Source organism: Schistocerca cancellata, chromosome 9 (genome assembly GCF_023864275.1).
Source record: "Schistocerca cancellata isolate TAMUIC-IGC-003103 chromosome 9, iqSchCanc2.1, whole genome shotgun sequence".
NCBI lineage: Eukaryota > Metazoa > Arthropoda > Insecta > Orthoptera > Acrididae > Schistocerca > Schistocerca cancellata.
In genome coordinates, this window is record NC_064634.1 from 148,774,153 (window position 1) to 148,792,180 (window position 18,028).

Below are 18,028 nucleotides of genomic sequence, written 5' to 3' on the forward strand. Positions count from 1 at the left end.
ATTACCAGTTTCGGAAATTTTCCGTATACCTGTAATGTGAAAACCCTTCTTGCCATGTTTCATGATTCTAGGGCAACATGAACCCTAATGCTCATAATTATCAATAAATTTAACTTTTAAAAACACAACATGAGTACCACATAAAACTGTACAATATTCTCCACTTTTCTTTTTCAGAGTTTTACTTTGCATAATTTCTGAGCTACGAGTTTCAGAATCTCGTTATTTTATTTAATAACTGTAACTTTGACCCTTAAGGAAACCGGGAATCACTTGTGTATTACAGCTGCGAGTTTGGAAAACATAGCCGGCCAGAGTGGCCGAGTGGTTCTAGGCGCTACAGTCTGGAACCGCGCGACCGCTACGGTCGCTGGTTCGAATCCTGCCTCGGGCATGGATGTGTGTGATGTCCTTAGGTTAGTTAGGTTTAAGTAGTTCTAAGTTCTAGGGGACTGATGACCTTAGAAGTTAAGTCCCAAAGTGCGCAAAGCCATTTGAACCATTTGGAAAAGATACTAACTTACCGTCTACTTTGGACTGCAAACGGAGCCCCACAAAAAATGCAAGGTTTCCTGCTGTCCTAAATGGTGTAGAACTGCATATATACGTGTTTGATTATGTTTTGCATTTCAGTTTCGAGAAAACTGATGGAATCAAACACACACAGTTCCTTTCTTAGAGGGAAGGAAGGAAGATCTGGATTTAACAACCTGTCCACGGCCATGTCAGTAAAGACGGAGCACAAGCCGTGTTGTTTTGAAAAGAACCGACTCGGTATTTACCTTGAATTGTTTATGGAAACCACGGAAAATCTAAATATGGGTAACCAGACGGGGATTTTGAGCGACAGCACCCCCTAACACGAGACTAGGGTCTCACATCTGAAATATGCCGGAAAGAGCCAGTAAGTAAGCTGTTCACAATAATATGGAAATATCCAGCTCATAAAGTAACAGCAGGCCTCGTGCTGATGGAGTGAACTTGATATATGCGGTTAGAGAGAGCAGGCATTTCACATTGTATCTTCACTGACTATTAACAAAGGTAGTGGCTCATAGCATTAGTTTCTACAAAAAACAATGTTGTTATTTCACGACACATGAGACCCCACTCTATGGATGAGACCTGAAATTCAAATCAGAGTTACTGTAAATAACTACAAACTTCATGTCAACTTGGATTTTTCGTACACTAGTGAATGTCTAGAGCGGAATGTGAAATGTACTCGTTCATGTGAGGCCTGTCCTGAGACGTGCTTACGTAACTCAGTCGGTGAGGTACCTACACGCGAAAGGCGAACATCTCAGTTGTAACTACGGCTCCGGCCCAAGGTTTTACTCTGTCAGGAAGTTTCAGATCACCACTCTCTCTCCGCTCCAGAAACAAACTTTGTTCTGGATTTTATGCCATAGTCTGTGGCTAGGCCATTTCCCCGCAGTGTCCTTTCTTACAAAAGTACTACTCCTACAAGATATGCAGGAGAATTTCTATGAGGTTTGTAACTCAGCAGAAGAGGTTCTGACGGAATTGAAGCAGTCATAACGAGTCAGTTACAGTGACATTTCGAGTACTACAGTAGCTGAAGAAATACAAATAATTGGTATTTCCTTACCCTTAAATGAATTTTTGATTTACGTAATACTTGTAGCATGAAGATGATTCTGTTGTTACATCGATTTAGTTGTAGCACGATTTGTACCTGTTGCATAATCTCACTACTACTAAGTAGTACCGCCCCCATTTTTCTCATCTCTTTAAGTTTTTCCAAAACTGGTTCACAGGATTAATAACTATGAAAATCTTCACTTCTGTTACCACTAAAAAAGGCATAAATTTAATCCAGAATTTGAAGTATCATCCGTGGACACAGTGTCATGCAGATTAAAATGAACTGGAAAACTGTAACGATGAGCTACTCTCGAACAACGTAGAATTGAGTGTAGGGTCCTCGAAATATGACAAGCTATCTGATGTACATACGAAATCGGAAATTTTAGTCATTCTCAGATGACGGTTTACCGAAGTGAAAAGGCCAACAGTACGACAATGGGAAAATAAGCTTGGTTGTTTTCGTCCCTCTCACCTTTTTTTTTTCTACAAATACCGTAAATACCGTTTTCATGCAGAGTTTCCTTGGAAGAGCACTTTTACATGACTTCAGGAAGAACTTAATCCGATAAAAATTGCCACGAACTTGTAACGTGGCAGAATGGGAAATCAAATACTGACAGGATTAGTAAACATATTCGATGCTACAGTCGAGCATTTTTCTCGCAAATTTTGAATAACTACCATGTGACTGTGAAATTTACGTTCAATTTAGAGTTGTGCAAATGTATCTTTCAACCCATAGTTCAAATGGCTCTAAGCACTATGGTCATCAGTCCTCTAGACTCAGAACTACTTATACCTAACTATCCTAAGGACATCACACACATCCATGCCCGAGGCAGGATTCGAACCTGCGACCGTAGCAGCAGCGCGGTTCCGGACTGAAGCGCCTAGAACCGCTCGGCCACATCGGCCGGCTTTCAACCCATGATTCATTCTCTACGATACAGATGAAATTTTCTTGTAACACTCAAGTGTTTCCGTCTTATCAACATTTCTGGGATAGGACATTGATATCAGTTCACCTCAAACAATTTGTATCTAGAACAAATACAGACACTGAAAATGTGTCAGTGGTAAAATCCGTAATTAAAGTGTAATTACGATATTACGTGAAATCACTGTTTAAAGATCAACGTTTAATTTAAAATTATACACAATCGGAACTGCACTAATAATAGAGCATTTGTTTCGATTAGTACCATTATGTAAAGTGAAATGCATATTGTAAAATATAAATTACCAAATGTGAGTTACTGATATAATCGCGACAATGACGAAGTAAAGTAAATTTTTTTTGTAAAATTATTTATTGTGACGGGGCAGTGATCACGCGGATTAGTCTTTGCGTGAAGATTTTGGAGTTAATCTGAGTGGAATTTGGCTTGCATTGTGTCAAGATCAGTGTATTTTATGGCATCTTTTAATATAGTGAAAACGAATTTTATGTCGTGTATGCATCATTTCAGTACTTAGGGTGCTATCTTTTTGTCTGTAAATGCAAGAGTATTTCATTTACAAAACAGCATTGCGGCGAAACAAGATCAGCGGTAACCACCCTCACAACAACGGAGAGAAGCTAAGATAAGCTGCAGTTCTAACAATCTGAGTTACTTCCTGAAGACAAGTTAGATTTAAAAAAAAAAATGAAAGGTTTGCTATTTTCCTTAGCAAAATGTTGTGGTGATATAAACTGTATTTAGTTGTCCGTGCTGTTGGATGAACCAATTGTGCAATGTAACTACTACTCACGCAAAAGATTTTATAATTAAATTTCATGAGTATACAGATACGAACTTTAGTATATAATAGCTCTCTTGATGAAAATACTCTCAGTATCAGTGACTTCCATCTAAAACATCTTTTCAATTTGGAGCAAAAGGTATAGCTAACCGTTCCTATGTCACCACTACAGGCTAATTGTTCGTCATCAATGCCTTTGTTAGGCTTTAACGAGACCTACTTAATATAACGGACACTGCACTTGAATCTGTCATAGATTCCTGTAGCAACAAACATAAGACTGAGGAATAGCTGAGAGTGCGTTCTTGATTTATCTGAAACTGATAAATGAGGGTGCAGATGCTGACGTAATTATATCAGGGCAAACTGCCTAAGATTGTAGGTCGCAGGTGTGGCTCCTAATTAATGAGTCACACCATTCTAAGGAGAATCCATTAATCATCAGAAACGGTAACCTGCGAAGACTTGGAAGACGCAACGACTATTTTTATAGCTGAAAATCTGGACAGAATGTCTTAGCAGTGGCCTAAAGGATCTCTGTGAATGGGGCAGCGCACGAATTAGCGATCTGCGGGACGATATCAACGCAGAGCATTTTTCTGCACCAGGTATGAGGGACGAAAATAAGTCTCAAATACCAACCGTGCTAAGGACGTAGGTATGGTAGAAATAGCACAAAGAAAACTTTCTGTAGTAATTCTGAAACAATTGCTAATGAATGCTAATAACTGAGTTCGAAATATATTAAATTTCCTGTAAGATTTACGGCAGCCTTTGCCCTTTATTAATCGCCGAGAGGATAAGGATATGGCCTGGAAATCGTCCGTGTCAATATTTAAGTATCGTCCTGGAATAATTTCGTAGATTTGGGGACACGGATAAGTACCCAAACGTGGCGGAGAGCGTGAAGACAATTCACCTACGAACTTCGCCTTAAAAGCTCACAAGGTGATTATACTAAATGGGAACAAACCGCAGGATACGGTCCCTGAGAGCGTAATGACAAGAAAAGATGGTGTGGACGGAAATGTGTTCCAAGGGAGGTACAAACACTTGATTGCAGAAATAAAAAGTCTTTGACAGCGAGGGAGGTATCAGCGTCAGTAAGGTTGTCTCCATGACAGGTGCCACTATATGTACGTTTACAACGCTCCCACGTCATATTAACTAGTGTTACTTTCGCAGCGACGGTTTTGACGTCGTTTCGCAGCACGGCCACTACAGCGCAGGGTTTTGTCATCCATCTAACTTACATATGAGGCTACGTTCACGAGGGATGGTATTGTTAACAACAGCAATCTGTGGGCTGTGGAGAATAGGGATGGGAAAAACCGACAGGTTGAAGCTGATACCGGTATATTACTTCTGAAAAACGGTATCCTACGGTATTTGGGCGAATTCTAAAAGGTTTTCTTACTAATAACTGGGTAAAAAAGAAATCGTAATATGCATTACCCATAGCAGCAGTGCTAAGATTTTTCGTTTTTGAAAATTTTTTACAGAACGAGTAATCTTTATTTGTAAAATTTGCAATGCTTTGGTATAGTACGTTATTATAGAAAATGGGATAAACTATAAATGATATTATAATGATGCTGACAGAAACGAGGAACAAACACACAGCATTGCTGAGACAATAATGTACCCATTACCACTTGGCACGGCCTGTTTGATAGGATGCGTGTACATGCTATGTACATGCAATGTGCACCATCTGGTCTATTTGGTACTTTCTGATTGTCATAATTGAATTACAGTGCTCCATTTGCTTTAAAGGACGAAAAACTCGAGAAGCCACAACAAACTTGTGATATACACTGAAAACCCAAAACAATATGACCACCTGCTTAATAGCTTTTTGGTCTATTCTTAGATGGAAATACAGCGCCGATTCTGCATGCCATCGTTTCCTCAATTTTTTTGGTAGGCTTGTGGAGGCACGTGACATCTGATGACTTCGCACAAGTCAAGTAATTTCCATGAATAAAGAGTCGCTGATTTGTGTAAATGGTGATAGCAGCAGATAGCGACGCAGATGGGTCCCATGGGATTCACATCAGGCGAATTTGCTGGACATCATCGTGATTTTACTATCAAGCTCTTCAAATCATTGCAGCGCGATTCTGGCTTCGAGACACGGACAATTATACTGCTGAAATATGATATCGCCGTCGAGGAAGACATGAAGTATGAAGGGATGTACGTGGTTCGCAGCTGGCAGCATGTCTTCGATTATTGTCATAGGTCCCAAGCAGACACAGGAAAATCTCTCCCACAGCGTAATACTGCTGCCACCAGGTTGCATCCGTGGTGCGCTGCACGTTTCGAACCGCCGTTCACCTCGATGAAGGCGTTTTCGGAGAGGACCATCGACTTAGTGTAACAAAACTGTCTTTCACCCGGAGAGCGACACGCTTCCATTGATAGCCGGCCTAATCCTGATGGTCCCGTGACCACTGCAAGCGTAATCGACCACGTCGTTGGATGTGAGACGTAGGGGTCTGCTGCGGAGCTCCAGGTTCAACAATGTGCAGTGAACGAAGTGCTCTGAAACACTCGTGCGAGCACCAGCCTATTGCTGTTTCGGCAGGGATGCCATAGATAGCCATCTGTCCTACTTCACACAGCAGACAACCTTCCGAACACCAAGTTCTGTGAAGAGTCGTGCGCGTCCAACCATTTAGCCCCTAATTGGTAGTTTCACTGTCCTGCCTCTTTCTTTAGGTGAGCCCGACAATATCACATGAAGATTCAATCAGCTTCACCATTTTCGAGATACTCGTTCACAAGCTCTGCCGTTTTTCAAAGTAGTTTATCTTAGTTGATTTCCCCATTATCAGGGTTATTCGCTAGGGTGATCCCCTATCCGTCTCTGCTCTGCTTACATACTTTCCTTACCGCGACACGTGCCCATAGCACCATCAGGCAGCATCGAACGTTCCGGTGAGCAGTGATCATATTATTTTGGCTGTTCAGTGTAATAAAAGGAGAACACTTGGAACTTAACAGTTCATTCATTCTTAGACATAAAATATCTTTATCTGCTTGTAGCCTCTGAAAACGGATAAATTAACACGAAAAATAGTCAGCCCTCAAAAACGTCTTACTGGCCAGACATATTTGCCCTTCCGGCACGTGATCCAGGCTCCTCTGCTGGATGTGCCTTCCGTGGTACGAAGTGTGATGCGGTTACTTTTTGATAGTGCTCGAGCACACTGCCCTCTTGAGTGTGGATGTAGAACATTAGCACTGAACATAACCACTAGTGTGGCGTGTGTTCTCAGGCGTGCTTTAAATCACTGAAACCCGCAATGACAAATACTTCTTATCTCCACTATCAAGTGGGTATACCTCCTTTGGAATGGGAGTATGTCCATATGATCTTTCTCGCTCCTTATCCTCTCCAGCATCGTTTGCTGCGATGTGCATCGATACGCGTACTAAATGTCTTCAATGTGAAACAGAGAAGAGCCTGGTAAGCATGCAATGTGTTGGGTATTGTTTCTATATGGCAGTAGTGCTTACTAGAATATATGCAAAATACACGTAAGTGCTAGAAGATTGACAAGGAGACCAAAGATGGGTCAAGCAGTCCTGGCAACGACATAGATTGTGTGACATAACTCTCAGCACCTGAAGACGACGACTTGGTCGGTCGCCGAAAATTTTGCATAAATAGGAACAACGAAACACCTAAAATCATATCTTTAACCAATCACATGGTAAAAACCTGACGGATAAATGCTATGTAAAGAGGTTGTTCTGTTGTCTGTTGGGTTCAGTTTCTTTCACGAAATTGAGAGTCGTGTTTCACCATTGCTGTCGATAGTGTCACGCTCAATGCTCATGTTAATACTGAGAAATGGGATGAACACTGCAAGTCTTACCTTGAGACGATCTGGTGCTATACACTCCTGCTAAACGCATGAGATACGGTGGTCGCCCAAGTGAAGAAGTTCACAGTTAAGATGACTATAGCCCCTCTATTACTAGGGATGGGCATTTATGTCTGTGGTTGACAAATTCGCAACCTCAGAGAGTTGCAGGAACCCGAAACAGGTGGGTGTCTCCTGACGATGCGTGCTCTCCTCGTCACCAACTTCTTACTTACGGCGTTGAAGCCACTGGGTAACTGAATCGGCACCGCTCCATAAAGTAATTCAGTTGCCGACCTATTGTGGAGACGATAGTAAGAAGACATTTTTGCGACATTTTGTCGCTTGGTAATTCTAGAGATATTCTAATAGGAGTAGCTTGTTCAAAATAATAGCGGCGTAAAACCTAGTAGTAATTGCCGTAGATAATTACGCAGGGAGAGACAGAGCCCATCTACTCGGTCCTACTACCAACGGCGCCACATATGTACAGCCAGCAGCGACGAAACTGCAACAGGCCGGGGAAATGGGTCTCTCCACTACGTCATATGATGTCACGACAAGTCACGTGGCTTGGTCGCGTGTTGCCAGAGTGGGATAAAAGCTGCCCGCATAGCCAAAACAAGCAATCCAAGCCAAGGCACGCTCCCGACTCCGTCTTCTCAAGCTCCTTTCCGGCCGTACGTGGGGTGTGGACCCCTCCACCATCCTCCACACCTATAAATCCCTCATCCGCCCTATCCTTTGTTACGCCCATTCGGCCTGGATCTCCGCCCCCCCCCCCCCCTTCCTTTTATAAATCCCTCCAAATCCTTGAACGCCATGCTCTCCGTCTCGCCTATCGCATCCGTCTCCCCTCCCCCACGCGGATCCTGTATGATCTCATCCCCTTCCCCCACCTCCTCCTCTTCCTTGACAGGATACGGATCCTGTACACCTCCCGCAAACTGGATCCTCCTCATCCGCTTGTCTCACCAATCCTCTCCCACCCCCGCCCGCTGCCACGCCTGTATTCCCACGTCCCACCCGGTCTCCATCTCTTCACCCTCCTTACCCTCTCCCAAGGTGGCTTCCGCCAGCTCCCCCTCCCTGATGATGTCCTCCTCCCCTCCATCTACCCCTCCTATTCAACTTTGATCCTCCCCCCACTTCCTGTGTCCTTTCCTTTAGGCACTCTCCCTCCCTTCTCTTCCCTTCTCTTTCCTTTTCCCCCCCCATCCCCTCCCTCCTCCCCTCTTCCCCCGGGCTTCCCCTCCCCCTTCCTCCCTCCCCCTCTCTCCTCTGTCCATGGTATCTCTGCTCTCCCCTCTCCCTCTCCCATTCCCCTTCCTTCTCCTTCTCTCTTGGCAGGTCCCCGGACTCGCACACGCTCAGTAAACATTCGCGCGCCGGAGATCATCGTCATCAGTGTTTCGTGTGTGTGTCTTCGTTTGTGTGTAGTGTTGTTCGCCGTCACGCCACCACCGTTCACGTGCCGTCGCCATCATCCATGTTCTGTGCACCGTGTCACCTAGTGTTAGTGATGTTTCTCGTCCAGCGTGAACGGCTCCATGTTTTTTCGATTTTTAGTGTCTACATTTTTTGCCCACCGTTTTGACTGTCTTCTCTGTGCCACCTTTATGTACTACTTGTTGCCAAACTCAAGGCTAAAGAGCGGCGTATTGTGCTGCTGCCAGCCCGCCTTTGTATAAGGTGTTTAAAATCACAATAAAGAAAAATAAAAAAAAAACACAACAAGCCAGTGTCGTAAGCAGTCCACATGCTTACAATATATGTGCCAGCTGCCCTCTTGTACATCATCTAGGCTATGGACGTTAACTACGTTTCGTGCTTGTTTCAACCCTTATTTCTTGTAGCTGTACGAAAGAATTAAAGCTTTATTCACAGTGTTTAATCTTTGTGTAACCGCTGGCAGTCAGAAGTTAGTTAGTTATTAGCATGTTTCGTGCACCACAACTGCGACCAACCTCTACAATATGAAATTCAAATCTTTTTTACAATTACAGTACATCTTTTCAGCGGAAAACATAATTTATAAGCTTTTCCTCAAACGAATACAGTAATTTAAAGTTTATCATGTTCAACACACACACACACACACACACACACACACACACACACACACACTCACACACACACACACAAAATCATACCACTACATATAAGAAATTCTTCTATGGAGATATGATTTCAGTTTTTGTTAGAAATTAATTTTATCATCGCTTAAATTCTTTATATCGTTATATCTCCTTTTATTTGCTTCTGTGCAACTAAGAGCTTTATCCTGAATGACGGATTACCCCTGAACATGCTACCATAAGACATTATGAGCGTCTTAAAAAATGAGAATCTGGTAATATAAGAAATTAAAAAGTTTCAGAGCTAAGACCTTTAAAATTTGTTTCGCGTGAATTCAAGTTCTCATCAGTATAAACACCCAAAAATTTAGGTTATATTGTTTAATTTCTTAATTTACCCTCATGCGTTATTTCTGATGACATTGTCAGAACTTATGAGGGAACTGTGTTTTATCCACATTCAGTGACAATACATTCACACTTATTAATTTTCAAAAAGAAATATTATTTGCATTTTTGAGGTGTTGAACATATTGCATTGGACTTTATCATAATACTTACATCATCAGCAACAAGAAATATTTGTGCTAGTTGGATGTATGATTAAAGACTGTTTATATAGCGTGATTCGGCTGCCCCCATAGAGCTTATGGAACTCGCAATGCTTACAAACACTACCCACAATATTTTCATATCCTTTTTCTTGTACACACAAGCTATTAGTCCTACAGAAAAAATGGTCAGGACCTTTTTTCTAGAAAATTTAGTGTATTTAAATTTTTTACTGTGATAAATTTTCATTAGAGGCTGTAGTTTCAGAATTACTCTAGAAAATGGAACAGAAGTGACCTTCAAACTTGTTTTCCATAAACAACACGAAAACTGTGGCCTCCAGTGAAAACGCGTCCCAGTACAAAATTTAATCAAAGCAAATTTCGTACCAAAATATGAAAGTCTGGTGGGTGGTGTAGGTGGCATAAAACCTATTGGTAGGGGCAGCTGAATCACGCTCTACAAAAAGCCAAGTGCCGTACTTGGCACTCAGCATACGATTCCTCAACCCAGTTCAAGGAGAAAGTGCATGTAGCGTAACCTAGACCTGCCACTAGATCTTATGGAAGTAAGATTTAAAAAACAAGCCTCTGGTAACTTTGTAACAGTGCTGTAGCTGAGTGTAATTATATGGATGCAGTTTTTCATCTCGCATCACTTCAACAACCAGTCTCTGAGATACCTGGAAGTGCCTTATAGTATCATGGATACTTCGCCGAGTGATTGATGAACGGTTTCTGAAATCACTCCTCCGTCTGTGGAGTACATCTTGCTCTTGGACGACATCTGTCCATTACTTGTGGACCAAGATTACCTTTTGCCACAGGCGTTGGTCCAGGCGACGAAAAACATTCTTACTGGGATGGTGCGTTCGAGGGTAGCGAACAGCAGTACCTTGATTATCATATGCACCAAGTACCGAAATCATATCGACCTATTCATCACTGTACCGTTAGCAGAGATATGTATGCATTTTAATATATCCACTGTCGTGTGACACGCTATTTTCGTGTGACGGTGTCCTGTCAATAAAACTCTTCTGGGTTTGGGACGCCATTGTCAACTATAAAATTCCGACGTTTCGGCGACTATTGTAAGACGCCTTCCTCAGGGTGCATTGCTAACTGCTGAATGGGCTCTATTCTTTTTTTCTTTATTGTGATTTCATTCCCCTGCCCCATATGGGCAGGGGAGGGCTGTTAGCAGCGCAATCCGCCGCTCTTCAGCCGAGTGACATGACAGCTAAATTAAGAATAAAATCTTACATACATAAGGCGATAAAAAAGGGGAACATAAAACAGAGTAAAGGGAGAAAATGGAGGTAAAAACAGACTGACATGGAGACGTACATGGGGGGCAGTTAAAAAAGTCATCTGAAAGGTAAAAACCACAGTTGGTGATTCTTAAAACACAGAGAAGACACTTAATGCACATGGACAGGTTAAAAGTCGGCCACAGTATTAAAAACACTCCAGAACAACACACTTAAAACCCACTTGTAGCACACACGACGAAGAATAAAACTGCCAGGTGGGACCAGCCGAGGGAAAGGGCAGAGAGGATGGAAAAGGAGGGGAGAGCAAGGAGCAGCAGGGGAAGCGGCGGGATGAAGAGAGGAGGGGCGTCAGCGGGTACAGAGAGGCAGGAGATACGTGGGGTGGGAGATGAAGAGGGAAGACAGGGCAGGAGAGAGTGCAGAGACACTGAAAGGGGGCACAAGAGAGGGAGGGGGAGTAGGAGGGGGAAACCACTCAGGACGAGAGAGAGAGGAAGGAGAGGGAGCCCTGTGGAGGAGGGAGGAAGATGGGGTTAAAGTTGGTAGCAAGGGTAGATGTCAGGGCGAAGCTCATCATCCGGGAGGGGTAGACGGTGGAAGTTGCGTTGGGAAAGGAGATGGAGGGTGTGGAGATGGAGAGAGGGTGGGACACAACGGTAAAGGCGCGGCAACTGGTTGGGGGTGGAGAGGAAGGGAGACACCAGGGGGTGAGGGGGATCAAGACGGCGGACAATGTGTAGTGTGCAGATGTGTTCAAGGAAAAGGAGAAGGTGGGGGAAGGGGATAAGGTCGTAGAGGAGAACGGGCGCTAGTTTGATTACTCATATACTATGGCAGAGTGGCTCTGAGCACTATGGGACTTAACATATGTGGTCATCAGTCCCCTAGAACTTAGAACTACTTAAACCTAACTAACCTAGGGACATCACACACATCCATGCCCGAGGCAGGATTCGAACCTGCGACCGTAGCAGTCGCGCGGCTCCGGACTGAGAGCCTAGAACTGCGAGACCGCCACGGCCGGCATATGGCAGAGTGGCGTTGGGCTTTGCACTACGTGTTGCCATTGGCGGATATAGGCGTTTTCCATTGGAGTTTCCTTTATTGCTCGCCTTGGGTGGAAATCGGCGAACAGCAAAGTGAGCGGCTAGTGCAGTGAAGCGTTGTTTACTAATAGCCTAGTATCGACTAGGGAGCGTCAGCACTCTGTGTACCCTCCGGCGCTGTGGCCTACCGCGCGCCTGTTGCTCTGCGAGAGCTGTCCTTCCGCAAATCCGTCAAAGCTGGCAGCCGAGACGCTGGGAGACTGTACCCGTCTTCTCTGTTCATGTTGTCGGGTCGCTTGGCTATTTCTATAGCCTCCCTAATCTTCCTCCTCAAGTTAGACGGCTGTTTCGCCAGTATGCGGGCCTCTCGAAATTCGATCTTCATCCTGCACTGTTGGTGGTGTACCGCCACCGCTGATTTGTTGTACTGTTTAAGACGGATGTATCTTTCGTGTTCAGATAACCTTGTGCTTATTGGACACCCTGTCTCGCCTACATGCACCAGTCCACATTCGCCCGCATCTCGTGGTCGTGCGGTAGCGTTCTCGCTTCCCACGCCCGGGTTCCCGGGTTCGATTCCCGGCGGGGTCAGGGATTTTCTCTGCCTCGTGATGGCTGGGTGTTGTGTGCTGTCCTTAGGTTGGTTAGGTTTAAGTAGTTCTAAGTTCTAGGGGACTGATGACCATAGATGTTGAGTCCCATAGTGCTCAGAGCCATTTTTTTTAGTGCACATTCGCACGCAATTTCGTAAACTCCGGCGGCATGAAACTTGTCAACTGTACCTTTCGCAGAGCTCATAAGGTCTTTTATTTTGTTGTTGCTACGAAAAATCGACTTAATACGTGTCCGTCGAAGGATTTTGCGCAGTATATCAGTCACCCCTTGTACGTATGGTAGCCAGACGGTGTTCCTTGCTTCGTTCTACATTTCCCTATTGCGCTTCACTTTGGCGCCATAGTGCTGTTCATAAACCAAGAGAAATACGAAAGAACGTCTGAAACTTACTGGGAGATTAAAACTGCGTGCCAGACCAAGACTCGAACTCGGGACCTTTGCCTTTCACGGGCAAGTGCTCTGCCAACTGAGCTACCCATGCACGACTCACGCCCCGTCCTCACAGCTTTAATTCCGCCAGTACTTCGTCTCCTATCTTCCAAGCTTCATAGAAGCTCTCCTGTGAACCTTGCAGAAGTAGCACTCCTGGAAGAAAGGATATTGTGGAGACATGGCAAAGGCAAAGGTCCCGAGTTCGAGTCTCGGCGTAGCACACAGTTTTAATGTGCCAGGAAGTTTCATATCAGCGCACACACCGTTGTAGAGTGAAAATTTCACTCTAGGAAAGTACGTCTTTTTGTGCTACCGCCTTTATCCCCCATTGTGCACAGAGTCGGCAGGGTAAATTACGGAATTGGCATGGTCAATTTTAAGGGGTGGTTTACCCCAGCTGTCTGTGCCTAGTGTGAATCGTGAAATAGTATGAATGTGTTTCAAATATCTGCGAGTCGTGGAACTGAGGCGGGACGTGGGGACCAGCCCAGTATTCACCTAGTAGGATGTGGAAAACCGCCTAAAAACACATCCAGGCTGGCCAGCACACCGGCCGTCGTCGTTAATCCGCCGGGCCAGGAAGCAACGCGCTAGCGCTCAAGGCTACCTTAGCGGGTCAACTAGGAAAGAAAGTCTAAAAAATAAAAAAAGGAACTCGATAACGATTTGGAGCGTGGATCCTTGGTGGATATGGGTTTGATGTCCCAGTAGTCTACTCATTTAGCGAGGACGACCGTAACGGAAGTAAGGGTGATACATTTTCCACCAAAAGGGCCAGGCTCAATATCGATCTGTGTAGTAAACTTGCAGAGTGATGATTCCTCAAGCTGAAGTTATACAGTAACTAAAGTTTTGTTTAAATAAAGGGGGCGATATCCGTTCCAGGAGTAGTGTTGTTACCAGAACAGCAGATGTAAATATTGGTAGACGAGAGAGCGGCCTACTCACCGATGGTGGTGATGACGGTGAGCGAGTAGAGGAAGGCGCCCGAGAAGGTCCACTGCGAGCGCGGGCGCACGCTGCTGCCGTCGAAGCCGTCGCGCACGAGGCGCACCACGTCTCGCTGGTAGCGCGCCAGCTCGGGCGCCACGGCCTCGGCCCAGCGCGCGCGCCCCGGGATGGGGTTGAGCTGCTCGGTGAGCCGCCACAGGCGCGCCGCCGTCTCGCTGCGCATGCGCTCCGCCTCGTGCGCCGGCCAGCCCGGCTCCGAGCCCTCGATCGCCATGAACATGAACGCGCCCGCGATCGTGTAGCCCACCACCAGGCCTGCAACACAGCGCCGTCGCCGGCTCACACGTCTCCGCCTCCAACTCTTTCTCTCACTTGGCATCTGGCCCTGAGGCTGATCGTGTCAGCGGGTAGGTCAGTGGTCGCATCTGGCAAGGTATACAGGGGTATACATTGATCATGAGTGGGCCAAATATCACACGAAATAAGCGTCAAACGATAATACTACAAGGAACGAAACTTGGAGGGGGAACCCAGATGGCGCTATGGTTGGCCCGCTAGATGGAGCTGCCTTAGGTCAAACGGCTATCATCTGCGTTTTTTTAAACAGGAACCCCCATTTTTTAATACATATACGTGTAGTACGTAAATCAATATGAATGTTTTAGTTGGACCACTTTTTTCGCTTTGTGATATATGGCGCTGTAATAGTCACAAACATATGGCTCACAATTTTAGACGAACAGTTGTAACAGGTTGTTGTTGTTGTTGTTGTTGTGGTCTTCAGTCCTGAGACTGGTTTGATGCAGCTCTCCATGCTACCCAATCCTGTGCAAGCTTCTTCATCTCCCAGTACTGACTGCAACCTACATCGTTCTGAATCTGCTTAGTGTATTCATCTCTTGATCTTCCTCTACGATTGTTAACCTCCACGCTGCCCTCCGATACTAAATTTGTGATCCCTTGATGCCTCAGAACATGTCCTCCCAACCGGTCCCTTCTTCTAGTCAAGTTGTGCCACAAACTTCTCCCCAATCCTATTCAATACCTCCTCATTAGTTATGTGATCTACCCATCTAATATTCAGCATTCTTCTGTACCACCACATTTCAAAAGCTTCTATTCTCTTCTTGTCCAAACTATTTATTGTCCATGTTTCACTTCCATGTATGGCTACACTCCATACAAATACTTTCAGAAACGACTTCCTGACACTTAAATCTATACTCGATGTTAACAAATTTCTCTTCTTCAGAAACGCTTTCCTTGCCATTGCCAGTCTACATTTTATATCGTTTCTACTTCGACCATCATCAGTTATTTTGCTCCCCAAATAGCAAAACTCCTTTACTACTTTAAGTGTCTCATTTCCTAATCTAATTCCCTCAGCATCACCCGACTTAATTCGACTACGTTCCATTATCCTCGTTTTGCTTTCGTTGATGTTCATCTTATATCCTCCTTTCAAGACACTGCCCATTCCGTTCAGCTGCTCTTCGAAGTCCTTTGCTGTTTCTGACAGAATTACAATGTCATCGGCGAACCTCAAAGTTTTTATTTCTTCTCCATCGATTTTAATACCTACTCCGAATTTTCTTTTGTTTCCTTCACTGCTTGCTCAATATATAGATTGAATAACATCGGGGAGAGGCTACAACCCTGTCTCACTCCCTTCCCAACCACTGCTTCCCTTTCATGTCCCTCGACTCTTATAACTGCCATCTGGTTTCTGTACAAATTGTAAATAGCCTTTCGCTACCTGTATTTTACCCCTGCCACCTTCAGAATTTGAAAGAGTATTCCAGTCAACATTGTCAAAAGCTTTCTTTAATTCTGCAAATGCTAGAAACGTTGGTTTGCGTTTCCTTAATCTAGCTTCTAAGATAAGTACGGGTAATGTATCACAAAGCAAATACCGTCCGCACTGTTCGAGTGTTACGTGATACCACGTACTTATACGTTTGTGACTATTACAGCGCCATCTATCACAAAGCGAAAAAAGTGGTCCAACTAAAACATTCATATTTCTTTACGTACTACACGAATATGTAACAAAAATGGGGGTTCCTATTTTTAAAAAAACGCAGTTGATATCCGTTTGACCTATGGCAGCGCCATCTAGCAGGCCAACCATAGCGCCATCTGGTTTGCCCCTTCAAGCTAGACGAGTTTCGTTCTTTGTAGTTTTTTCGTTTTATGCATATTTCGTGAGATATTTGGGCCGGTCACTATCAATTAACCACCCTGTATAGCGAAACAGATGCCTTACGACTTCTACCAGAAATGGTCGTGTTCGTATAAAAAATTTAGTCATAAAATAATTGATCTTTTAAATTAAATCAGAAAGCATGTTGCAAGTGTAAGAATTCTGATACTTTTCCAATGAAATGAGTACAAGAGCTCATTCAGGTAATTTTGCAGTAACTAAAAACATAAAATTTCCACTATTCTCAATATTCACGGACTATCACATTCACTGAGATTGAAACAATTAGGTCAAGATGCCTCATTTTCTGATCTTGGTCTAATTCCGCTGAAACTATTTGAACTCCTTTTGCTTCCGCCATTATAGAGGTCTGTTCACTTCCACGAGCATCAGTAGTGTTCCGTGCTCGCAGTTGATTTGTTTTTCTTAATATCAAATTTGAATGTAACACTCTGTGGAAACAAGATAAGCTTTACGCCTGCATGGTGAATAGTTTGATATTTTAGTCTTATTTATATGTGATATGTCTTGAGCCATCACAAGACGTCACGCAGTCACCTCACGTTAAAACCCGAACGATTGCGTGGCATACCTGGGTCAGCAGCTCGGTGGCGGCGCCGCCCCCCGCGCATCGCGACATAGGCGCCAGCGAGCAGATCTTCGCAGGACAGATAGCACAACGAACAGTTTTTCGGGGGTGAGCGAGTATCTACCAGGGTCATAGCTCAGTAGAGGAGGCAGTCGTTGGATCTAAGTGAAGTCGTGAAAAAATCAATGAGGATTTGCAGGAAATAAATGCCTGTGACTGGCAGTTACGTCTCAATATTAGTGTAACCTACTGCGTACAACAAGGCGAAAATCCCCATTAATGAACGATTACAAAATAAATGCCCAGTCTTTGGAAGCGGTAATATCCGTCAAGTATCTGGGTGTGACTATTCGAAATGATCTCAAATGGAATGATCAGATTACACAAGTAACGAGCAAGACGAACTCTAGACTGCGGTTTATTGGTAGAATCCTGAAGCGATGCAGTCCTTCAACAAAGATAAATAGCTTACAATACGTTAGTTCATGCAGTCTTAGAGTATTGTTCGTCTGTATGGGGCCCTTACCAGTTGGGTCTGATTCAAGAGATTGAGAGGGTGCAAAGAAGAGCGGTAATATTCGTGACTGGTACATTTAGCCATCCCGAGAGCGCTACAGATTTCATAGAAAGTTTGAAGTGGGACACACTTGCAAATAAACGGCGCGCTAAGTGGAAGCGGCTGCTCACTAATTTCCGAAATACGATCTTCGCCGAGGATGTAGAGCATATATTATTACCACTAACTTTCAAATCGCGCAATGATCACCATTCAAAGATAATGGAAATTAGAGCTCGTACTGAAGCGTGCAGATAATCGTTTTCCCCTCGCGCGATCCGCGAGTGGAACAGACGGGGGGGGGGGGGGGGGGGGGAAATATGACTTTGGCGCGAACTGTGCCCTCCGCCACACACCGCTTGGTGGCTAGCGGAGTATATATGTAGATGTAGTTGTAGAAGCAATAATTAAAACGTCACGTCACTAAGCACATGAGCGAAAGAATGTTCAAATGTGTGTGAAATCTTATGGGACTTAACTGCTAAGGTCATCAGTCCCTAA

At 44.4% G+C, this 18,028-nt stretch overlaps 1 protein-coding gene across 1 annotated transcript in view; it reads right to left on the minus strand.

Moving 5' to 3' along the window:
• The window catches only part of LOC126100947 (potassium channel subfamily K member 13), a 1,039,067-nt gene that overhangs the window by 384,745 nt on the left and 636,294 nt on the right, over positions 1–18,028 (minus strand). Inside the window, exon 5 of the mRNA XM_049911608.1 lies at positions 14,177–14,494. Coding sequence (XP_049767565.1) covers positions 14,177–14,494 — 318 coding nt within the window. The remainder of the gene's footprint in view (positions 1–14,176; positions 14,495–18,028) is intronic.